The following is a 26,030-nucleotide window of genomic DNA, read 5'->3' as shown; positions in this document are numbered from 1 at the left end:
TCTTTTGGTTAGTCATTCTTCCCTTTTGGCAGCTGCCTCTATGATAATTTGCGAATCGATGCTAATTGCTGACCTACCCCGATTATCTTATTGGTGCGTCTTTTGCCTTGTGGGTCTCCATCTTAAGGGGATGAGATAGCAATTGACTCGCGCGATTTCCCTGGTGGAAATGCTTTTCTTTTTCACCTAGTGTTTTTGCTTCAACCATGGTGCATGAAAAGCCGGTTTCTTTTTATCTCATCTAAAGGCTAATGTGCCTACTTTGTTTTTCTTCTTAGAGTAAATGGAATATGCATGCCTCGTTGTTTCTCATGGATATCATGTTTAGCCCCAAATAACTGGCTTAGTAAGAGAAAATCTCAAATTGTTCATTTTTTGTTTGCAATATTTGGTTCATTCCTTGATGTGTTTTTTTTCATTATTATTTATGAGCACCTTTAGCATTTTTGAGACTATAATGGTTCAAAAAAATCAATTCAACGTTGTAAACAGGACAAAACCTCAGACCGCTTTACGTGAGATTCATTTCCCAAGTACCAAATTAATACACTCATGGACTCATGGAAATCTGAGTGTCTGGTTGTTTTAATTTTTTTTTATTCTGCTGATGGATTAAAAACTATTTAATTGATTTGGATGGTACTAGTGATGATTGTTGTATACATCTGAATGAAAGATAATATTAATGTAGTCGACTCAAATAGTTGGGACAAATACAATTCAATGATGATATATCAATTGCATGATATATAATTTTAAATGACTTGATTATGTTGGGATATTAGTGCACTTGGACAATGTTGATTGAGAAGTTTGTTAAATTAGTTAAATATTAAAGTAGCAGTGAGAAAAACTAAAAATTAGATGACAGGGATGCTACATAGTGAAGTTTTCAATCCAGCATATGGATTTAGTTGGATAAATTGGCCTTGAATACTTTTGTTATTACTCCTTAGGCCTATCAGTACTTTGATGGAAGTGCATGATAAAGGCTTTCAATGCCAAAGAGAGAATCAACAAAATGAAAAAGAAATAGAAGATACATGCAAATGTGTCCCATTGTTTTCTTTTGGATGATAAATTTATAAACGCTGGTGTGGCTCTTCTTTATATATGGATAATGTTTCCCTTCAGAATGACCATTTAATTACTAACTTATTAATTAGTAAATACTTCCTTATTAACAAAGTGTGCCTTTTATTAATTTATTTTGAAATTATACAGTTAAAAAAGTCAAACATGTTTCAAGATGTTTTTCACTTTGGAAATTTGGTTTTCTTAGTTATAAAACTACAATAGATTATAATGTAGATGTTCGATTTTGTGAGAAATTTTATGCAATATCGAACATGTTCAGTATTCTTTTCATTGATAGGCTCGAATTTCCACAAAAGAGAATTTTTTATTTCAATACTTACTCCTCATTAGTTAACAATTCTAATGATTAGATTCATATGCTTAATTCTGATAGTTAAGGTAAATGATTATTCATCAATTTTGTATTTTTCATTAAATAGGAGGTATTTCTATGTTCAAATGGTGGTGCAATGTTGTATTTTCCAATGAGAAGGTAGAACATAGGTGTGGGCCAAGTAAATCAATAGATAGTGTTGATAGTATTGGACATACAGATAGAAGTGAACTCCTACACCATTATTTCCCTTAACTTAGCATTAGTTTTGTATTCCATACTCAATGGCCTTTGGTTTATTTCTTTTAGCAACTTGCTTTATAGTAGTCATAATTTACCATTCCGATGTACAGTGGTTGCATTTTGTCCCAATAACCATGAGGTGCATATCTACAAATTCTTTGGCGAAAAGTGGGAGAGGATACATGTTCTCCAAAAGGTATTTGTCTTTGTCTACTTCCTAATATATTTGACCATCTTATTAGGACTCTTGCAACCCTTCTCCTTTTGTTTATAGTTGTGGATTTTGACTGCGAGTTTTTGGTTGGACTGTTATAAGACCTTCATTAGGGTGCCAAGTTACATGAGATAATGGATTTCAGCACATTCCAGTTATTGTAATTTGACTTACATCTTTCAGATGGTTTGATGGCGATCAAGAGATTCTATAATTAGAGGAGCTGGATAATTGGAGTGGAAGGAATATGTGGTAAATCAAAGAGAAAAGAGTTAATGCAACAAAAAATGATTTAATTGATTTGTAGAATTATGAGTTTTATAGTCTTATGTAGAGCTCAATGGAGGTATAAGATGTGTGTAATCAACCCTCGATAATTGGGAGAAATTTAGCTTGTTGATGTCGATGATTTACATCTTTTAGATATGCACTAAATGTGCATTTGTAGTCACTGAATTATTAAAATGGAAAAGGCAATGAGTTTTACTCTATAAGGTTTAAGATGCTTAAAATTGATTAACTGAAATCATGATCTTATTCATGCATATAATTTTGGAGTTGACCCAAACAATTGGGAGAAACATAGCTTGTTAATGTTTTACATCTTTTACATATGCACTTAGAAGCTTAATTCATTTCTCTAGAATGCGTTGTACTTTCACTATTGTTATCTTACCCCCACATTTTTATAATCATTGTCAATTAACCCTTCTGTCATTAACAAGTGTGGGATGAATTTGCCATTAGCATTTTTTCCTTCTGAATTCATCTGCTCCACTATTGTTACTGCAGAGGGGTAAATTGACAACCCTCATGAAATTGTGAAGGGTAAAAGAACAATATTGGAACTATAGGGGCCATTTTGAAAAACAAAGTAATAGTCTGGTGGCTGAATGGAATTTTCTCTGTATTTATATTGCCAGTCCTTGTTTATATTGCCATTTTGAATGTACTTTTATAACTCCTCGCTTAAGTCTTTTGTTACATGTCTTTGATACTGTTTATGATATTAAAACTGCATCCAAACTGAGCAAGGATGCAAAAAAAGGGTATGGAAGACCAATGAATTGTGAGAAATATTGACAGATATGGGCCAAATTGTAACTATTGATGATTTTCTCTATTTAATGTTTTGAATGTAAAGTGTTTGTTGTCTGAGTCCAATGTTCATAGCCTTGCTTCCCTGTCCTTGTTTTTACAGCATGATCAAATTGTATCTGGAATAGATTGGAGCATAAAAACTAACAAAATTGTAACTGTTTCGCATGATCGTAACTCGTAAGTATATTTTTATAATACTTTTTTATATTTTTTTGCATGATAGATAAGAATATAATCTAGATTTTGTTATTTTCTATGCTTCATATTTTAGATATGTATGGAATCAAGAAGCATCAGAGTGGGTGCCCACCCTTGTCATTCTCAGGCTTAATCGTGCTGCACTTTGTGTCCAATGGAGTCCAAAAGGTACTAGGATAAGATAGCATATTTCAATGTTTTCTTAGTTTTTCCATTACTGATGATGAATGTTTTGTTGGTCATTTCTACGTGGAGATAAGTGATTTAGTTGCCTTCATAGTGTTTTAAATTTATTTGTTTATTTATTTTGACAACTGGACCTATTTGAAACACAAGATTGAAAAATGTTACCATCAGTATAACATAATTTCTAGTGCAGCTTCTTGAATTTCATTATTGATGCAGAAGATTAAGTTGTTGCATTTCTTGATCTATGGTGACTTTTAGCACTTAATACCTTGTGTACTTATAAATCTTGCCATTTCTAACCTTAGGCCTCTAGACGTCTACAAAATCCATCATTGCTACTCATTGCAATTTCCAAAGTCATTTTGGTATCTTTGGTGAAAGACTTATAGTGTGAATTTTATCAACTACATGTCTAATGATTCCTAGCAAATTAGTGTTCTTCACACCAAAGTAGGCAGCTACTAGGTACATCAACTGGAGAAAGATAGTATGAGAAGGCGAGGTGCACACACCTGTAGAGAATAATTTATCCTAGAATGTATGTAAGCTTGCTCTGGGGTCTATTTTTAATGTAATATAGGTTATAGTTTTGTCATCCTGTGGAGAAAGTGGACAAACCTAAAACAGTTATTATGAGATAACAAACTTTTTGTTTAAATATTAAAGTTTTAAATATACTGTTTATTGTAGACTTGAATCAATATAAAACAGTTGCCTTTTTGTTCTTATGTTTGAAAAGACAGATTGGTGATTTTTCTGATATTTAGGTATAACTTAGTATTTGTTTTCTTACTTTTCTGACTCATCTTTGACATCTCAGAAAACAAGTTTGCTGTCGGAAGTGGTGCTAAAACTGTTTGCATATGCTACTATGAACAAGAGAATAATTGGTAATTGGCTTTCATATTTTTCCATGCATTAATGTGTTAATAAAGAACTAGTAAATTGGATGTGCATCTAATATATTCTTTGACAACCTAGTGTTCTATCTTGAAGGGGAGTCTTGGTGCAACGATAAAGTTGTTGTCGTGTGACCATGGGTTTGATTCGCGTAAACAATCTCTTGCAATGTAATGTTGCGTACAATAGATCCTTCATTGGAATCCCATATTGGTAGGAGCTTCGTGTACTGGATTGCCCTTTAACATAGTATTCTATGCTTCTTTGGACCATTTAGCTTAACATTTGCTCATTGAATTAGCGTGGGGGATCTATGATATTCATGGAATTGCATTTGATGGGTATATTCTATTCATTTTGTTTAGACTATAGCAATTTAAGTGGTGATGATAATAAACTCCCAAAGCATGTTTCATCCAAAGTGGACATCCTGGTTTTGTTTGAATTGTGAACTTTTATTTTTAGCCACCAATGCCTCTAATGCAGGGTTTGAAGTGCCAAGCCATGCTGCTTGAAACCGTCGGAATTTACCTTTCCGGTGAGAAAGTGAAACCGGCAGCAGACAAATTTCACCTTCCTCATCCGCCTGCGATGGACACCTCCGTGAAGCATCGCAGGACGACGGTAGTGAAGGCGTCGCACGATGCTTTTGGCACCATTAGAACCGTCCTGCGACGCCTCCGGCGGTAGCGTTGCGTGACGCCTCCACGAGCATTGGAAGAGTCGTGCGACGCCTCCGCCGGAAGTGTCGAGTGACACCTTTGTCGTCGGCAGAAGTGTGGCACGAGCAGCGCTCGCGGGACTCACGACTCACGGGATCACAGTTGCAAAAAGAAAAAAAAAGACTTAATTAATTAAACAATTCCCAAGTGTGTGATATTTTGAATAGGTTTTTATAAATCCTAATTAAATTATCCCTATAAAATATACAAAAATATATTTAAAATAAAAAAATTATTAATTAATATTATAAAAAATTCTTTTTTATTGTTTTAAATTTATTTAAAAATTCTAAAAAAAATTTTAAAAAATCTAATAAATTATATTTATATTCTCATAATTTTTTATTATTATTTAATAATTTTTTACTATTTAATTGATATTTTGATTTTTTTACTATTTTAAATATATAAGATTTAAACTAATAATTAATTAAATGAATAAACAATTAATTTATATAATTATGATGTATCAATTTTAATTCGAGTAATTAATATATCTTTAAATAAAACTATATTTAATTATTTTTTCTAACCATATTAAGTTGTTCAAACAACTTATATAAAATCAATATGCAAAATATCAAAACGGCACAGCACGATACCGAAACCGTATCGTTCCGGTCTGGGATCGAAATCTCGACACAGATCGAAATTTTAAACCATGCTCTAATGTGACCTTTATAAATTCTTCCATGGATAATTATTCTTGTCATACTCTAAAAAATAGCCACCTCTAGGCGGTTTCACCTAGGGATTGCTTCACCTAGTGGCTAGGCCGTCTTTGTCAAGCAACCTTTTTAAAAAGTAGTCAAAACAATTTGCCTAGCAATCCAAGTACATTTAAGGGGAAAATTATTATTATTATTATTATTATTATTATTTATAAATTGCTAGTTTATTTAAGATTAGTTATTTCTTCTATTGTAACATGATGTTATTTATAAACTAGCTATGTTCTTTGGTCAATTTAAATTATATTTATTGGCTTTATATGTTTATTTTTGATTTTTGTTTTCTTGGTTACAATGTGAAATATAAAGTATTTCCTATCGAGTATAGTGCTTGTTTATCTATTAATTATCTATACTTGTAAAGTTGATTTAATTGATTAAGGATGTTGTTTTATATATATATAGGACACTCTTAATTTAATTTTTTAACTATATTTTAATATTATTTTAATTTCAAAACTTAGGCCCTTGCTTAGGCATCTCTACCTATTCCCTACGCACTAGGCAAGAGGTTGACCGCTTGAAATCTCCTTTTAATACCTTGATTCTAATTATGTTTGTAGCTTACGTGGGTACTCATTTGGACTTCTTAACCTAACTAGGTGTTAATGTGGTGAGCATGTCCACTAACGCAAAATTAAAACTATTGACTTGGTGTAGTTTGCCCCTGCCTCTTGGATTTTTTTTCAACATGAGAACTAATAGTGTTGCGAATGATGAACCGAGTCACACTTAGCTCAGTAAGAGTTCATTTATGTCTATGATCAATATGAAAAAATAAATAAAATAAAAACAAACAAAGTTGAACATTTTTTTTAAGTTTAGCAAGATAAATGAACAAGCTTGGACTATATTGAGCTCACATTATTAATGTTTATGAAATAATAAACTTTTCGCCAAAATTGTTTTAAGTTCATTGACAATCATGTTATTTAATTTTTTTTCCAAATGTATCATAAATAATAAATATTTATATTTATAATACTTTTTTACATGAATATATTTATGATGATATTTTATTAACTGTATGTTCATAAATTGTCTATAATATATGTAAAATGAGACAATGCTGTAAGTTTTATTTGTTGGATTAAAGTTTTAATTTAAGGACATCCCTGTGTTAACTTGAACTTAGTAAATGCTCAAGCTTGGTAAGCTTTTAGTAAATAAGTTTGAACAGAAAATATTGAGCTCAGTTAACTTGGCTCAAGCTTGTTTATTTTCAAATAAATAAGCTTTAACACAGTCAAGCTTGACTGAGCTTGCTTGGTTTATGAATAACATCATCTTGTTTAGGTCCTCGACATGCCTCTTGTGTTCACCCCCACCAAAAACAATGCACTATAGCAACCCACAACATGTGACCTAGCACACCTGAGGTGCATGGTCCATGGATCTAGTGTCTCCTGCTAATTGGCTCTACCACACCCATAAAGTTGTTAATGAAGAGAAAAGGCACACTTTAATTTGTTGTGAGATGCAGATCTCATGAACCTATTCTCCTCCACTGCTCCACTCATTATTCCACTCTTGTCTGTTACCATTTCTAGTCTTTGGAGACTAAAGGGAGCACCTGTATACTACTAGCGATATTAGTAAACTTGTAGTTTGGTAGATCAAAGCAATAACCTTATTTTTGATTCTTCTCATCCCGAATCACATTGCAGTAAAACTGTTACTCTGATATCTGTTGTCAGTGAATTATTGCATCAAGATAGAGCTATTAACAAGGTTGATACTAAGAGTATATTTGGTGCATTGTACGATGCAAAACATGAAAATCTAGAGAACTGTCTAGTTTTTTTATTCTGTTCGTTAAAACTTAATTTATTCTCATTCAGTCCTCGTTTATAGTCTAAGGTCAATGGAATTCTTAGCCATATAATGGTTCATTATCTAACCAGATTTGATCTCCTTGCTGTTAGGGGTTTGCTTTCTCTCTGAATTATTGTTTGCTTAAATTCAGGTGGGTCAGCAAGCTTATACGAAAAAAGCATAATTCCTCTGTTACAAGTGTTGCATGGCATCCTAATAATGTAAGTTTGTTATTATGTTTGCTGATATTTGTCATGCAATTTTTTCTCATCTCTTCAAGGTTATGCTCATAATACAGATGGTACTTTTTCTCTGAACATTTAGTTTTTTGCTTCCTAGGTGTATTAGTGTGACTCGTTGCTCTAAGTTATGTCATAAATGTACTATGTGGATTGTGAACATGTTGCATTATCAATATTAAATTATAGAAAATAAATCTTATATTATTTTACTAAAATAGAAAAAATGATCAAGTACAAATTATAGAGAGAGAAAGTAAGAACATATATAACTTCCTTTACAACTTTTATTTTAGCCAATTTGTAAGTGGAATCATATCAATTCAAAATGGCGAAACATTGTATAATAGATGTAACTAATTGGACGCATTTGAAAAAGATAATTCTTTTAAAATATCCATTTCAAGTAACCTTAATGAGGAACTAAATTATGCAAGAATATTTAATTTAGTTTAAGTAGCTGGGTTTGTAAGTACTAACACACTTTAAGTTTTCTTATTAATATTATATCAAAGTTTCACATATATGAAAACGCAAACAATATCTTCCATAATCCTAGACTAAAAACAAGAAAGCTGACGAAGTGCCAGCAATCCTTCCATAGCTACACTAAGAAAGTTGTTCCAAGACCCAGAACATCAAAGTCAATGTTACGTTAGTGAATGTGAACATGAAAGCAATTATGAACAATTATGGAAATGTTATACCTATAGGCACACTTCAAATGGAAAAAACGATAAGTAATACTAAGGTTTTAAGTACCAACCCATGCCAGTCGATATGAGAATTTATCATTCTGCTCACTGAAGCAGTACTGGCATCGCAACTCGCTTCGTGAGGTCGCAATGGCTGCCACAATCCCGTGGGAGGCTCCGCAAGGTCACGGTGGATGTTGTAACCTGGTCACCGCCTCCGGAGTCGTAACATTTTTTTAACTTTAGGCCAAATATTTTAAATAGATAATTCTTTTCTCTATTTATTTTTCCTTAATATTTTTCCCTCTTTCATCCATTAATTTTCTTCTTTGTTAATCTTTTTCCTCCTTTATTCATAATTTTTTTCCCCTTATCAATCCATGAAGGTCAATAGAGGTAAAAAAATACCACTTAAACCTCTTTATGGATGGTTTTTTTCTTCCTTTTTTTTTGCATCCATCTCTTCACAAGGTAAGTAGAGAGAAAAAAAAGACTCTTATGTAGAGAGAAAAATACCCATAATTTTGCAATTGTAGATGTCGTCCAACATTGCCAATTATTGCAGTTGAAGATTAGTAGATTAGTTTATGGAAGAATTATTTTGTTAACTCTTATATAGGAGATCATGCATGCATGTTGACTCGCATTCATGTCATGCAAAAATAAATTTTATTCACCAAAAGTAAGCCCTTAATTTCACATGCAGAGATATAGTTAGCATCGCTAATCATTGACATTCATAGATGAATTAGTTCATGCAAGCCATGCATGCAAGCCATGCATGCAAGAATTAAATCTTGAATTTATTTTGTCATTAACATGTAGGAGATGTTGATCATACACATGTAGGGATCATGCCGGCGTGCACATGCACACATCTTTAAATCTGTTTTGATCTTAGTGTCAATAGCATGCTTGATTTTGTATGGAGATGTTTACCTATTCACCCTTGTAACTTTGAAAGTGAGTTAGTGACATGGTATGTGAATAAATTAAACTTGGAAACAAATGAGCCACTGCTCACTATTGGTTAGTCATGCAACATTCGATTGAAAGCCATCGTGCTCTTTCAATCTGGGGAACGAACGGTCTCTCAACTTCTTTCATCGTGTCAACAATCTAATAGTTCCAAAGCAGTGATCTAAAAAACAATGAAGTAACTTGTCTCAATTTGCAAGTGGCTCAACTTATCTCGATTTGTTGGCGACACAACTTGCAACATTTATTCGGCAAGTCATAAATGACAGTCATCACCGTGAAGGAGGCAGTTTCGCTATCCCATTTCTCCATCCTATTTGTTACGTTCACGAGAGGGGAGGAGAGAGATGTATTTCTTTTAATTTTTTCATTGATTAAAAGAGGATACTATACTTTCTATTTAATTGAAGATTGAAGTGACACTTTTTATACCATCAATGACGGAGATGTTGCCATGTGTTGTCAGAGTGAACCTCGAAGTGTACCTGAATACTTAAGTTTTAGCATTTATAATATAATTAGAGCATTCTTGAATTTAATGTTGAGCTTTAAGAATCTTATAGTTGATGGCATAGTTTGAAATTTCATATCATGTCAGTCGACACTAGCTAAACATACCATTTCAATAAATTAACAAAATTTGATCTTAATTGACATGCGTAATCTATATTGTGTAGCTTGTGTTTTGACACATTGCACACCTTTTAGCATGAGTCGAGATAAATTCAAGTTTATTATCCTTTTGTTGTTTGCTTCTTTAAAATTCTATAGCAATTGATTATCAAATCTCTACTGTATTATTTTATAAGTAAACAAATGAACGGGAAGTTTATTAAGAAGTAAAACTTATATGAATTCTTCTTGACACATGAATTAAAATAAAAATGAGTAAATTTATTTTTAATTCGATTTTAAAATTAATATATCTTGTTAAAAAATAGAAAATCTATAGATGATAAAATGAGTAAAACCCATCTTAATTCTTCTTGAGATACTTTAACAGGTGCCCAAATTTGTCTAGGATTAATACATTTTATTGCTACAAAAAAGTTATTCAATTAGCTATATGCTTGGTATAGCTTTATTTTAATAAGTAAATAAATTAAATAAAAGTGTATTAAAGAATAACACCCATTTAAATTAAATCTACACATGGTATGATGCATGCCAAAGCTCAGAAGTAACACAAAGCGAAGCAGTGTCAAAGCTGTACTATTTCAATCAGAACTCCAATGTGGAATCATATTTTAAACTTTCTTTTTTCATCTTTTTCTTCATCCCTTTTTCTGGCTCTAATTTGTTGCCGACACTATAATTTGACACTCCGGCATGGTATCTAAACCATCTCATTGAGGTGAACATCAAAGCTTTCTACGTAGAATGTGATTTAAAACCTTTGATGGTAGCTGAAAGTTCATTATTTGGAAATACATGAGTGGACGGCTAGACATTTTCTTTTGGTTTTGGTATATCATTAATTTTTATTCTTTTGCTGTGAACATTAAATAAGCTATAAAGAATGAGAATATTGAATTAAAATCTTAAGCTTAGGTTAGAAATCAAATAAGGCAACATAAAAGGGTTCAAAATTCACACATATTGATGCAACACAAAAGATAAATAATCTTATAAAATTATTATCAGTTAAAATATTGATTAATATGGGAAAATTCAGACTCCAACCTTGATAAACTTGTAAATAAACTAAAAACAACAAGAAAAGGAATAACTATAAAGGGTAGTCTAGTGCACAATGTTTCGTGCAAGGTGCCACTTAAGGGTCAGATCATATTGGATCTATTGTACGCAGTCTTACCTTGCATTTTGCATCATGACAACAACTTTACTATTGCACCAAGGTCCCCTTCAAGAAAAGAAATAACTATACCTAATAAAAATTAAACTAGGAAATAAATCAAATTACAAATAACAAACTATCAAACCATCCAAATCAAATCAAATTTCTACCAAAACTTCTCTATAATCTATATTAGATTAACAACTTAGAGACTTTACCAACCAAATTAAATCAAACTTCTACCAAAACTTTTCTATAATCCTAAATTAGATTAACAACTTGAAAGCTTCCTTTAAGATCTATTTTCCTAAGAGGCGAACAAGAAAATAAGGGAGTAAAAGAACCAGAGATAAAGTGATCATCAGTTCTGTACGTCATATTGGATAGCTACATAAGATATAAGAAGATCAAGAAAAATTTAAAATTTGTCATTCCTTATCCTTTGTGTGTGAAATTTTTGCATATTTGAATGATGTGCAAAATGACTATATGTTGATAATGAAAGAGTGTAAGAACTAAGAAGAGAGGCATATATGAAAATTCTTAGTATACCTGTGTTTTCAGAATGTTACAGCTAGATGGTCCTGATATTCTAAACCAATAGCTTAAAGACTGTTATATAAAAAAACAAATTATAGCTTCATGTCAGAGAGAAAGAAATGCTAATTATTAGTTTTTCTGATATCAGGCAATCACCATATCTTAGCATTGATTTTGGAACACTTGGCATAGCATTTAGACTTCTATATTCATATCATATTGCCAGAAAATTTTATGTATTCTAAAATTGCTAGAGGTTTATGCTTGATTTTGCATGTCCATGTCATTGTTATGAATTCAGTTACATTGTGGCCAAGAAACATGTAAAGAGGGGAAGGTGTGCTTAGAACATCTGGCATCTTGCTATATTAGCACATCTTAGGGAATCTACAGCATGCCTATTGATATTTATTTACTTTTGAAACAAAAAGAACCTTGATGGCTGTCATCATCAAGTTTCAGAGCTCGATTGACTCCAGCTATGATTACAGATTCTTCTTGCAACAACATCTACTGATGGAAAATGTAGGGTGTTTTCTACTTTCATCAAAGGTGTGGATTCAAGGTCTGTACAGTGCTCAGTGAAAATATATATCTTTATTTTAAATTGGGTGACAATTACTTGAATTTGTTTGATTGTAACAGAGACTCAGGATTAAATTTTTTTCCTTGGAAAGGATCAGGTGCTTCTGGTGATGTAAAATTTGGAGAGGTTCGTTATTTAGTTATTTTATTCACTAGATTGATTAGTAAATTTTGAGGTTATTAAAATATGTCCAGTTACTACTATAGTGCCTGATTGATAATTATCTTTCTCATGGATGTTTTTGTGGGAGTACGGACATTGCAGAAAGATTTATGTGCAAGTACTTTTGTAATCTAGTTGTTTTGGTGAACTTGTTATTTATTTATCTATTTATTTTTGATACATACTGAAGGCTTCTTGGCGTGCATTGACAGATTGATCTTTTCTGTCCAACCAGCACTTAGCATGTGGCATCTCTTGAATTTGAATATGTGGAATGAATTACCTTAATCTATGGCTGGATTTACCTTATTCTATAGCTGCATCAATTATTTTGCATGCATTGAAGGATTCATCTTTGCTACCTAACTAGATCTTGGCATGTGGTATCTCTTGAATTTGAATTTATGGTATAAATTACCTTAGTCTGTAGTTGCTACTTGTAACAATAAAAGTACTGACAAATTAAATTAAAGGCACACATTATTGGTTTTGGTCCATTCAATTTTTTTGTTGACTTGTCCAAATATTTAGGGCAAATTTCTTAAAGGGTGCACTCAAAGTTGGGAATTTTCCTAATGGGCGCCCTAAGCTTCATGTCTTTCTAAAGGGCACATTTGAAGCTGGGGTTTTTCGAATGGGTGCCTTGAGTTTCATTTCTTTCTAAAGGGAGCACTTTCTACTATGAAATCCCCGCAATACCCTTAGTTCAACCGGCCACTCTTGCACAAGAGGCATCACCACTTTGATGCACCTAAATGCAGCAGGACACAGAAGTAAGTCCATAGTTGGAATCAACATCATCTCACAAACACAGCTATGCGCTTACTTTAGGATTTCATGCAAATGAATAAATAAACCACCTTGATAGTCTTAAACATATCATAATGCAAAAGTAAGACTACAGTTGAAATCAATGTTGTCCTAGGAACACATCCATGCTTGTTTGTATTTCATGCACTACTGTGTCAATATAAAGGTACAATCACAATTGAAATCAGTGTCTTCATAGAAATGCGTACATACCCATTTGTATTTCATGAACAGCAAGACCACCAAGTGATTTGGCCAGAACCACCTTGATGGCCTAAAATAACTCCTTTTAACTTGAAAAATATTTTCAAATAGATCTCACTCCTATAAATTCTAAAAAAAAAAGAAGGGTTGGGGAGGTTATAGTTAGAGTATAATATATGTAATAATGTCTATAGGCTCTAAACCCCCTTCTATTTTTCTAGGAATTATTCTATTCCAGAATCAATTAAAAAAATTAGGATGGTTTACATTATGGAAGAAAAGAATGGATATATCTTTATTCTATATTTCATCGAACTCCTTTTTTGTGGCTGCTGCACAGCTTCTTATTTATGTGGGAGTCATAAATGTCTTAATTATATTTGCGGTAATGTTCATGAATGGTTCCGAATATTCTAATGATTCATATTTTTATACCGTTGGAGATGGAGTCACTTCACTGGTTTGTATAAGTATTTTTTTTTTTCACTGATTACTATTATATCAGATACATCATGGTATGGAATTATTTGGACTACAAGATCAAACCAAATTATAGAACAGGACCTAATAAGTACCGCTCAACAAATGGGGATTCATTTATCGACAGATTTTTATCTTCCCTTTGAACTAATTTCAATAATTCTTTTAGTTTCCTTGCTCGTTTGTATTTCATGCACTACTATGTCAATATAAAGGTACAATCACAATTGAAATCAGTGTCTTCATAGAAATGCGTACATACCCATTTGTATTTCATGAACAGCAAGACCTCCAAGTGATTTGGCCAAAACCACCTTGATGGCCTAAAATAACTCCTTTTAACTTGAAAAATATTTTCAAATAGATCTCACTCCTATAAATCCAATGATATTCATAGTTGTACAAAAAGATAAAAGTTTAAGCCCTAAAAAAAAATCAATAAAGAAAAAAATTTACATTCATAACATTAAGAGAAAATGCACCCATTGGGAAGAAATGAAACTTCTGGTGCGTCCATTGAGAAAATTGTCAATATTTAGTCTTATTATATATGCATTATAATTGACGGTTGATTTTAGAACATACTATGAGGTTTGTACTCTTGCTTTGGGTGCTAGGTATGCTTTTATGCTATTATTATGGAAATTCAATTGTTGTCAACAACTAGATTTCTCAATAATGACCTTTGACTCTGCTCCTGCAGCAAACTTGATTGTCATGACTTAGGCTAAGTTTACTAGAGCATAAAAATAGGAGGGGAGGGAAGATACGCATAGTAAATACATGGAGCATGAATCATTCATGTGTGTCCCCTGTAAACCCTCCTTTAAATATATGGATGAGGTCTTTTAGTTATCTTTTGTTTAGCTACATTACATCCAATTATATTGTAAAAGAGACTGTAATGTTTTCCTTGATTGATTCTATCATGCATAAATAACTTGTTAGTAACTTGTATACTACATGGATTTTACATGGTGATCTATGTATGTATTATGATTATCCTTCTATTGCCCCCCAGATGATGAATTTTAGATGATTATTCTCTGATGATTGTTGTTTCTTATTTGCAAGATGGAAGGTGTATATCAGATGATAATTGAGAGAAGATAGGTGGCATGATTTGAATATGTTCAAAATTGATAAATGGATTTGGCAAGTGGATAAAACAGACTTAGGCGTAAGTGGGTAAAGGACAACAAATATACATGTGCCTTCAAATACATAATTAGCTGCAATTTAAAGGATTACATATAACTTCTGATGTAGCATTACATAGAGCTCAATGGTGGATACAACTGGCTGAACCTATTTTTTCTTCTTATTCTAAAACTCTGTCAAATTTGTTAGGGCCTTTGTTAAAGATTTTGTAGTTAGACATTGGTTAAAGATTCTCTCATAATTTGATCCACTGTTGCTGTTCAGTGAAAGATAAAAACTGGACCATTGTTTCGTCTGGCTGGACCATAATCTTAACTTGTAGGAACCATGAGCCAAAAAAAAGGTTGTTTCATAGACCCAATAACAGGAGCCTCTTATCACAATAAACGATATAACAGATAAGAAATAGTTCATGCTATATTGAGAAGTTTGCTGACCTTTGGCTATTTAAAGCTTTGAAGATTCATTTACATAATCTTAATATTTATGTTGATATTTTTCTTGTATTGTTGTAAGCAGCAAATTGCCCAACTTGATCTTTCTTTCACATGGGCATTTGGTGTGAGGTGGTCTCCAAGTGGAAACACCTTGGCATATGCAGGTGAGAACTGTTAAATATACTTTGATATGCTTATTCTTTATTTGTGGCTGGCAGTTTTTATTCAGTATAACATTTTTTTTAGTTACTTTGAAGATTTCTTTTTAATGAAACTTAATAAATATTTTTGTTCTTTTCTCTTATTAGCTGGATCTCCAAAATTTGCATGTGTCGCATTATTTTATTGGCAGTGATTTTATTAGTTAATTATATTTTCTAGCTGAAATTATATTTTCTCTTTCTTACACGTCTTATTCTTTTTTTAATGAGTGTTACTAATGAAGTAACCATTGATCCGACTAAGGCTGGATAGTTGGAATATGAAGGAGCATTCTAAGTCTTATAGAGTAGTTATGTGCTAATTAGAGATGAGGATGTTGAGATGAAGTTGTTGGATTATTAAAAATGTTAAAAAAAATACTATTCTGAGAGCCATTAGGTGACTCTTTAATTATGGATACAACAACAACAACCAAGCCTTATTCCACTAAGTGGGGTCGGTTATATGAATCCTTTTACGCCATTGAACTCTATCTCCTAATATATCATTATCTATACTTAAATAAATTTTATCTTATTTTACTATTGCTAACAAAGTCTTTTTTGGTCTTCTTCTTCCTCGTTTGATATGTGTGACTGAAGTATTTATTAGTCGTCGAAGTACATGTTCGTACCATCTTAAATATGTCTCTCGAAGTTTTTCCTCAATAGATGCAACTCCGACTTTCTCTTTAATGCTCTCATTTCTTATTTTGTCCATTATCATATGTCTACACATCCACCTTAACATCCTCATCTCTGCAACTCTCATCTTTTGCTCATGTGTTCGAGTCATAACCTAACATTCATCTCCATATAACATAGCAGGTCTAACTGCGATTTTATAAAACTTACCTTTAAGTTTTAGAGGTATTTCGACGCTCCCCTCCATTTCAACCATCTTGCTTGTATTTTATGTAAAACATCTCTCTCAATCCCTCCATTATTTTGCAAAAATGATCCTAAATATTTAAATCTCTCGGTTCTGGGCAACTCATCTTCTCCTATCTTAACAATTGTCTCATTACTTCTAATATTGCTAAACTTAAATTCCATATATTCTGTCTTTAAGCTACAAACCTTAAAATCTTTCCCTTATAGTGTTTTATCATTAGCATTTTCTAAGTCAATGAATACCATGTGTAGATCTTGTTTTTGCTCCCGATATTTTTCAATTAATTATTTAAAAAGATGTATAGTTTCTATTGTTGACCTTCCAAGCATGAAAACAAATTGATTTTTGGTCACTGGTCTCCTTAATCTTTTTTCTATTACTTTTTCCCAAAATTTCTTGATATGACTCATTAGTTTAATACCTCTATAGTTTGTACAATTTTGTACGTCTCCCTTATTCTTATATAAGAGAACTATAATACTTATCCTCTATTGATCAAGCATTTTTTTTCCTTTTCAATATAGTCGTTTCCTAGGCACTTCCATACCTCTATCGGAATATCATCTGGTCCATCGGCTTTTCCATTGTGCATCCCAAGTTTGTTCTACTTCTGAAGTTTAAATTCTACGATAAAAATTAAAATTTCTATTCTCATTTGACCTACTTAAATTACCTAAGTTAAGTTGGTCATCTAAACCTTCATTAAAAAGTTGATGAAAATACCTCTTCCACCGCTCTTTTATTTCTCCATCATTTACTAATACTCTATTACATTCATCTTTAACACATTTTATTTGAATAAGATCTCTTGTTTTCCTTTCTCTCACTTTAACTATTCTATAAATGTTTTTTTCCCCTTTTTTGTATTCAATTTTTGATATAATCGTTCAAAAGTTTCATTTTTTGCTTTACTCACTATTTTCTTAGCTTATTTCTTAGGTATTGTATATTTTTTTTTAAGTTTTCCTCGTTCTTACAAATATATAATTCCTTATAAGCTATTCGTTTTTCTTCACTTTCTCTTGTACTTTCTCATTCCACCATCAAGATTCCTTACTTAGTGGTGCATGTCCCTTTGACTTACCGAGTACACTCTTAGCTACTATTTTCAACTTTACTACCATCTTATCCCATACTGTATTAGAGTAATCGTATATTTCACGAATGCTTGTACTTCTATCTTTTTAAATATATTTTACTTTCCATTCTTTAACTTCCACCACTTAATTCTAGGAGTCATATATATTTTCTTTCTATTGATACTATATTTGAGGCGTATATCCAATACTACTAACTTATGTTAGGTAGTTAAGTTTTCTCCATGGATGACTTTGCAATCTTTACAAATCTTTCTATCCTTTTTCTTAACTATAAGAAAGTAAATTTGCGATTTATTATTCCCACTTTTGAATGTGACTAAGTATTCTTCTCTTTTCTTAAAAAACATATTAACTAATATAAGGTCATATGCTATCACAAAATTTAATATAGTTTTCCCTTCCTCATTTCTCATTCCAAACTCATAACTCTCATGTACCCTCTCATATTCCTCATTTTTCACTTCAACATGCCCATTTAGATCATCTTCTATTAAAATCATTTCATTTGGTGGAATATTTTGCAATATTTCATCTAAGTCGTCTCAAAACCTTGATTTGGTAGTTTCATCTAATCCTACTTGCGGTGCATATATGTTAATTATGTTCATAGTTTCTTTCGCCACTATTATCTTAAGGGCTATAATTCTATCCTCTTTTCTAACTACTTCTACAATTTCATCCTTTAACGAACTATCTACAATAATACCCACTCTATTTCTTGCTTACTCTTTCCAATGTACCATAACTTAAAACCCGAGTTCTCTATCATCTTTGTCTCCTCGCTTTCCTATTTTGTCTCTTATACACACAAAATACTCATTCTTCTCCTAATCATCGTATCTACTACCTCCATTGATTTACCAGTGAGAGTTCCTATGTTCCATGCTCCAAATCTTAGATTATTAGTTTTCCTATCATATTTGTTCTTATCTAACCTATGGTGTGAGAACTCTTACCTATTTAACACTACACCTAAGTTCTCATAGAGATGTAGCGGTTCTTGCTGATATGTTAACGCTATAACTCAAACTCTTGTATATTTAGCACTACACTCGAGTTCTTGAGATATAGTGGTCCTTGCCGAAACGTTACAGTCGGACCCTACAATGTGTTCCTTCCGGGGAACAACCTAGCATTAGCACAATAGTTTAATGGATCCATTTATTAAATATTTGTCATAGTTTTAACCGGTAACCTAAGGCAACCCTCTTCCTTTATCTGAGCTTGGGACCGGCCATGACCGGTCGTCATGGGGAGTTCTCTTTAATTATGGATAGAATAAAAAATACAGATTAAGATGATACAAAGATATTCATAGATGACCATTTGATTTGGCTAAACGAATTGAATGAATCAGTTGAAGGCTCAAATAATAGGAGAGAACTCTGTTATATATTAGAATGATATAAAGTTCCAAATTTTATTGATGATGACTGTACAGAAGTTTCAATGATGGGATAACAGCCGTGTCCCCAAATAATCTTTGACTGTTGTTTGTTTGCATACTTTTTTTAGGGGTATTGATGTTACTTGGTAATGAACCATTGAAGTTATTTTCTTTTATGAAATTTATTGGTTAATGGCACTGCAGATTAGGAAGGGTTATTTTTTTTCACTCTCCATATATTGAAAGTTCAATGAGAACTTCTGTTAACAATTTGTTTTTTCTTTTGTATAATTTCTAACTGTGCTGTATGTATCATACAATCTAGTACCTCAGTAGAATTTGTGAGTTTGAGAATGGTGAAAACCAGTAAGGTTCGTACCATGCATAAAGGTTACCAATTGCTGGAATGATGATGCATGTCTTGGTTGAAATGTGCATTGCGGGAACTCGTGCTTTTAGTTTAAGGGAATATTTGTCATTCCCCAATGCTTATATGTTTTTTTGAAAATGTCCTCCAAAGTTATGAAATTGTCAAAATATCCTCAAGAGTTTTCAAACTAGTAGGCATTTTATGCCCCAATGTTGACGTGACATTGACAAACATGTGATTACCGATAGGAATTTAAAAAAAAACATTTAACTTTGGAGGGTGAAATGAAATCTTTCCTTAATCTTAATGTACAATTAACCTTTGGACTCTCCTATCAACCACTAGGTTGATAGTCCATTATATCTACTCATCCTTCTAAATGAATAATTAGCTTTGTTTACTTATAAATTCCTTGCACAAGTTGTCTAACCACAAATGGAAAAAGTAGACAATCTTCATAGCTTATTGATCCTGTCCGAACGCTGAATCAACGGACGCTGGGCACGTGGCGCTCTCCGAACTGATGACGCAGATCTCCGGCGAACCTGCAAGGAAGTCGGGCCGAGAAGGGGTTCCCGGCGACGACCCTCCGACGCTCAAGTCAGGCAAGAGGAAATTATGAAGTAGCTCCGAAGATGCAAGAATGCGTGATCGCGTATCTTCGTCGAAGTATGAGGGCTCTTATATAGAGCTGTGTGGAGGCTTGTGCACACTTACCGAGGTGTACACGTGTCATTTCCCATACCGTAGTATGGGTTTGTCAGAGGAACATGCCTGACACCATGCTGCTAAAGTCTGATCACCTCTCCGATGGGACAGCAGAACCTTCCGCTGTACGATTCTGCGTATGGCCTGGTCATCGAACATGCCCGCTGTCAGAAGAAGATGTTCCCCAATGTTCCCTCTGCCTTTGTCTTCTTTTTCCCGGAGCCGAGTATCCCTCCGCTCGGCAAGCATCGATCCGACCGGACGTAGGTATCGGTCCGACCGGGTGCTTGGCTCAAACTGTTTATTTACCGCATCGATGCTTTAAGCCTCGGCCGAGCGGACTACCCGCTTGGGCAAGCGACTCTGTTCACCGTGAGCGTCGGAGACCCGACTCCCCTTCAGGTTGCCTTTGCTTCCGCTTGGATCCGCTCGGCCGGTCTGTCCCCCTTTTCCGATCGGCCATTTGACCTTTGACCTCCACGTGGCGTTGACTTCCCTCAAAGGGGGTCCCCCGTTCTTACTGCCGGATCACTTGCCTCCCCTTCAAGTCTAGTCGAAGGAGGCGATTAGTCCGACTGACTGGACCATCAGTTGCGCCGAGCGGTGTCCATACGCCACTATCCTCCGCCCGGCCCCCACGGGGGCAACTAAAATGCCAGTCAACGCCAACACTCCTCGGTATCTTTTCGAAGTTTTCGCCAATCTCCATCATTAAGGTCGAGCATGCGCTCATTAAATGCGTTCCAGTGGCTGAATGCCACGTGGCGATGCTGCCGTTATTGTACGGCGGCGGCGTGGTGTTCTGACAGGATCGAGGCGGTTTGAAATGGACGGTGCGATGCATGCTCCGGTTCTCGCGACCTGAATCCAACGGTGGAGGCTGCTCGGGCTCAACCCTATAAAGCCTCCGCCCCTCCGCCTTCGCCGCATTTCTGCTCTCGCGTGACTCCACCGCTTCCTTCGGCGTTTCAGTTCTCCGGCAGCCTCGGTTCTCTTTTTCCGGCGATTCAGTGTTCTTCCCCGATCCTCATTCTTCTCTGTAAGGTTCTTCTTCTTTCTTTCTGTGTTAGCCTTGTGTTTTTTGTCGTGCTTTTGTCCTCTGGTCGCTATCTCGTTTGTCGTCCTCTTCTTTCTATCATCTACCTTTCTTTGTCCTTTGTTGTTTTCGTCCGCTCGGACAATGGCTAGTTCCTCTCAGCCTCAAGACCAAGCCCTCGGCCCATGGTATACTACTATGGAGTCGCGTTTCGATCTGCGCGACGCCGATATTCTGATGGATATTTTTGACATTCCATCTGATTTCGAAATTATCTTACCTTCTCCCTCCGCTCAGCCACACAAACCGCCGCGCGGAGCTTTTTGTGTTTTCCGCAACCAGTTCACAGCCGGTCTGCGATTTCCCATCCATCCGTTCATCGTAGAAGTTTGCAACTTTTTCGGCAAACACTTTCCGCCTTTTATGCGGCGTTGTCGTCCTGTTTAAAATCCACAATATCCCCCTCCGACCGGAGGTTTTCTACTTTTTTTATTACCCTAAACAGTCCGAGCTGGGCACATATATGTTCCAGGCTCGACCCGGTTTAGTTTTCTTCAATAAATTGCCCTCTTCCAATAAACATTGGAAAGAGTTCTACTTCTACCTTCGTATGCCCGAGCGGGCCCCCTTCCGAACGCAGTGGCAGATCGGACCACCAACTTCACCAGAGCTCAAAAGATTTAAGACCCGACCGGATTATCTTCACGCAGCCAACATGCTGGCCGGTCTGAAGTTTGACATCAATAAGTTCCTACCTGAAAGGGTGATGTATATATTCGGCCTAAGTCCGATCAGGAGCCCCCTCCCGAGCGGCTTCGGTAAGAATCTTGCTTGTACATTTGCCTTGATTGCTAACTGATTTTCTCCTTTTTCCTTTGTAGCAAACATTGTCATGGAGTCGGTGATGACTGGAATTTTGAAAAGGAAGGCGGCGGCGCTCGAGGCCGCGGCTGCCAAAGAGATGGAGTCGCTTGGCATTCAGCCGATCGACTCTAATGAAGGGGAGAGCGACACGAACGCGGGGGAGTCGGCCGCTCAGGCTTCTCTCCCGGAGCAGGCGGCTGGCGCAACTGCTAGTCGAGAGCCTTCCGTCCGGGAGGAAGGCTCGGCTCAGGAGGAGGAGCACCCCCTTCGTCAAAAGAGGCGTCGCACGGAGACACCCCTCCGCTTGGCTACATCTGCGGTCCATCCCGCCGAGCGGACCACCGCGGATTCCCGAGGCAAGGCTCCAGCTGTGGAGGCTATTTCGTCCGATCGAACCCTCTCCCAATTGAATGTGTCCGCCGACCCCTTGGAGGCTATACCCGTTAGCTCCCTTCCGCCCGCTCCTCGCCAAGTCTAACGTTCAACAATTTTGTCCCAGTTTTCGCCGCCGGCCTCCGATCCTTCCCCGGCTTCCGCCCAGACGACCCCCGGTCGGCACCGCACCATCCGAGTTTCTTTGCATCTCCCCACCGAGGAATTAATGCCCGAGGCCGCTCGGCCAACTGCGCCCGAGCACATGATCACAATGAAGGGGCCCTTAGCTGAGATGTGGGCCGACGCTCGGGCGTGCGTCGCAATGATTCCCCTCAGCAATCTGGCCAACAGCCACATGCAACAGGCCACGGGGGTAAGTTTATTTTTTCAAGTCCTTTACGCATTCCTTCCAATCGGCTATTAACAGTCTCTCTTTTGTCAGAGATGGGTGGAGGAGATTGCTGTCTCCAATCGGCTCGCCATGGTGGACGAGGAGCTCAAAAGGCTACGGAGTTCGGGCGGCGCTCCTTCCCAAGGCCCATCATATGCCGAGCTGCAGAAGGAGCTTAAAAAGACCCAAGACTTGCTGGAGGCCGAGCGGAAGAAGACGGCCGACCAGGCGCACACTCTGACCGAACTTGATCGCCTGAACAAATCACTGGATCGTAAGATAAGCCTGGCCACCGAGCGGAAGAAAACGGCTATATCCAATCTGGAGAAGAAGAACGTAGAGGCTCGGGGTCTGGAGCAAAAAGTTAAAGAGCTGATGGATCATCTGGACGGCGAGAAGGTGGGCCGCTCGACCGAGGCGAATAAGCATAAGGAAGAGCTGAAAACTCTACAGGAGTCCCTCTCAGCCTCTCAAGCGGCCTTCAAGGAATATCAAGACGCTGAGCCTGGCCGGGTTGCAGCCCTAAGGTTAAATTACATCCGTTCGGAAGTATTCTCGGAGAAAGTCTACGAACGGATGTACACTGCCTTCGAGCTTGCTATGAATGCCACCACAACTTACTTGAAGTCCAAGGGTCATCTGGCCGACTCCGTCCTCATCCCGGCCCAAGACCAGGCGGCGCTTCTCGGCAACATCCCCCCGGAGATTTATGATTTTCTTGAGTAGAGATTTTTATGTAACTCGGCCGCTCGGCCCAAAAACTTATCAATTTTTGTAATTCGGCCGCTCGGCCTTAATTTCTTTAATGCTATCTTTTTACTGGCTTTTTCTTTTGCCAATCAATGTGAGTGTTGTCCACTCGGCTCGCCAACCACCGTTCATGTTCCTTTGTTTCTCCTCGTTATTTGCTTCTCATCCCACCTTTCTTGTGTTCGAAAGGGGGGTTTTTTACGAAGTATTTTGCGTAGCTTTTCCGCTCGGCTTAATATATCATGTTTCGACAAAAGAGGTTGTTCGCTGGATGTTGACGAAGTACTTTTGGGAACTTGGCCGATCAACGAAACGACTCACCAGTTAAACCTCTTTATTGCATTCGTCCGGCCGGCTGGTTTATAGTCGCCGGCTTGACTCTCGATTTTTAACGTCGGAGCTCGACGGTCTTCCACTCGGAGGGTTTATAGTCGCCGGCTCGACTCTTGATTTTTAACGTCGGAGCTCGACGGTCTTCTGCTCGGAGGGTTTATAGTCGCCGGCTCGACTCTCGATTTTTAACGTTGGAGCTCGACGGTCTTCCGCTCGGAGGGTTTATAGTCACAGGCTCGACTCTCGATTTTTAACGTCGGAGCTCGACGGTCTTCCGCTTGGAGGGTTTATAGTCGCCGGCTCGACTCTCGATTTTTAACGTCGGAGCTCGACGGCCTTTAAGGCTAATTTCTACACTGCCGTTCGGCAACTACTTCTTGGACGACATGGGACCTCGCATGGTGAGAGCGGACTGCTTCGGCCCGCGGTCCTCTGGGCGGCTCCTAGCGAGTGACAGCCTTCCGCTCGGCAGGAGCTAGCCGCTCAGTTGAAACTTCTTTTCTTCGGGCCGCCTGGGCTTCCTCCACATTGATGTATTCATTGGCCCGGTGTAACATATGATCGTAGTCTTGGGGCGGCTTCCGAATGAGCGAGCGGAAGAAGTCCCCGTCCACGAGACCTTGCGTGAACGCATTCATCATCGTTTCTGAGGTGGCCGTTGGAATATCCATGGCCACCTGGTTGAATCGTTGTATATAAGCTCTGAGCGGCTCTCTGGGCTCTTGCTTGATGGCGAACAGGCTGACACTTGTCTTCTGATAATGCCGACTGCTCGCGAAATGGTGGAGGAAGGCCGTGCGAAACTTCTTGAAACTTGTAATGAATCCGTCCGGCAGCCTCCCGAACCACCGTTGCGCCGATCCCGAGAGGGTGGTAAGGAACACTCAGCACTTTACTCCATCTGTATATTGATGAAGGGTAGCTGTGTTGTCGAACTTACCCAGATGATTATCCGGATCGGTGGTTCCGTTGTATTCCCCGATCGCCGAGGGCACATAATGTTTTGGCAGAGGGTCCCGTAGGATGGCCTCTAAAAATTGCCGGTTGATCCGCTCGGGGGAGGAGTCCGTTCGGGGGGCCTTGCCCTTTCTGTTGTCTCGCATAAGCGCCTCGTCGGATGAAGATCCTCGGTCACGATTAACTGTTGCGGCTTCAGGAGGCGTACGAAATAGGGCCCGATGAAATGGAACCGTGGCCGGTAGTGCTTCCGCTCGGCCTCCTGATGCTGATGTCGCTTGTTGCTCAATCCGCTCGGCTTGCGACTTCTGCTTTTGCTGTTTCACAAGCTTAGCTGCTCTTGTCTCGATCAGAGCGTCGAGCTCCTCTGTGGAGAGCATCACGGTGTGCGATCGTCCAGCTTCGTCCATCGCTCCCGCTCGGATGCAGGTGCGTTCCCACAGACGGCGCCAAATTGATCCTGTCCGAACGCTGAATCAACGGACGCTGGGCACGTGGCGCTCTCCGAACTGATGACGCGGATCTCCGACGAACCTGCAAGGAAGTCGGGCCGGGAAGGGGTTCCCGGCGACGACCCTCCGACGCTCAAGTCAGGCAAGAGGAAATTATGAAGTGGCTCCGAAGATGCAAGAATGCGTGATCGCGTACCTTCGTCGAAGTATGAGGGCTCTTATATAGAGCTGTGGGAAGGCTTGTGCACACTTACCGAGGTGTACACGTGTCATTTCCCATACCGTAGTATGGGCTTGTCAGAGGAGCATGCCTGACACCATGCTGCTACAGTCTGATCACCTCTCCGATGGGACAGCAGAACCTTCCGCTGTACGATTCTGCGTATGGCCTGGTCATCGAACATGCCCGCTGTCAGAAGAAAATGTTCCCCAATGTTCCCTCTGCCTTTGTCTTCTTTTTCCCCGAGCCGAGTATCCCTCCGCTCGGCAAGCATCGATCCGACCGGATGTAGGTATCGGTCCGACCGGGTGCTTGGCTTAAACTGTTTATTTACCGCATCGATGCTTTAAGCCTCGACCGAGCGGACTACCCGCTCGG

The 26,030-nt window shown here is 37.2% G+C and overlaps 1 protein-coding gene across 1 annotated transcript in view; it reads left to right on the top strand.

Annotated features, from left to right (window-relative positions):
- The window catches only part of LOC122038386 (actin-related protein 2/3 complex subunit 1A-like), a 28,748-nt gene that overhangs the window by 388 nt on the left and 2,330 nt on the right, over nucleotides 1-26,030 (top strand). The window contains exons 2-9 of the mRNA XM_042598115.1: nucleotides 1,765-1,850; nucleotides 3,070-3,146; nucleotides 3,241-3,335; nucleotides 4,177-4,246; nucleotides 7,676-7,745; nucleotides 12,266-12,339; nucleotides 12,420-12,486; nucleotides 15,697-15,778. Of these exons, the coding sequence (XP_042454049.1) occupies nucleotides 1,765-1,850; nucleotides 3,070-3,146; nucleotides 3,241-3,335; nucleotides 4,177-4,246; nucleotides 7,676-7,745; nucleotides 12,266-12,339; nucleotides 12,420-12,486; nucleotides 15,697-15,778 (621 nt within the window). The remainder of the gene's footprint in view (nucleotides 1-1,764; nucleotides 1,851-3,069; nucleotides 3,147-3,240; nucleotides 3,336-4,176; nucleotides 4,247-7,675; nucleotides 7,746-12,265; nucleotides 12,340-12,419; nucleotides 12,487-15,696; nucleotides 15,779-26,030) is intronic.

This window comes from Zingiber officinale, chromosome 1A, assembly GCF_018446385.1.
Source record: "Zingiber officinale cultivar Zhangliang chromosome 1A, Zo_v1.1, whole genome shotgun sequence".
Lineage (NCBI taxonomy): Eukaryota > Viridiplantae > Streptophyta > Magnoliopsida > Zingiberales > Zingiberaceae > Zingiber > Zingiber officinale.
Note: the sequence above shows the minus strand (reverse complement) of the source record. Positions and strands in the feature narration are given on the sequence as shown.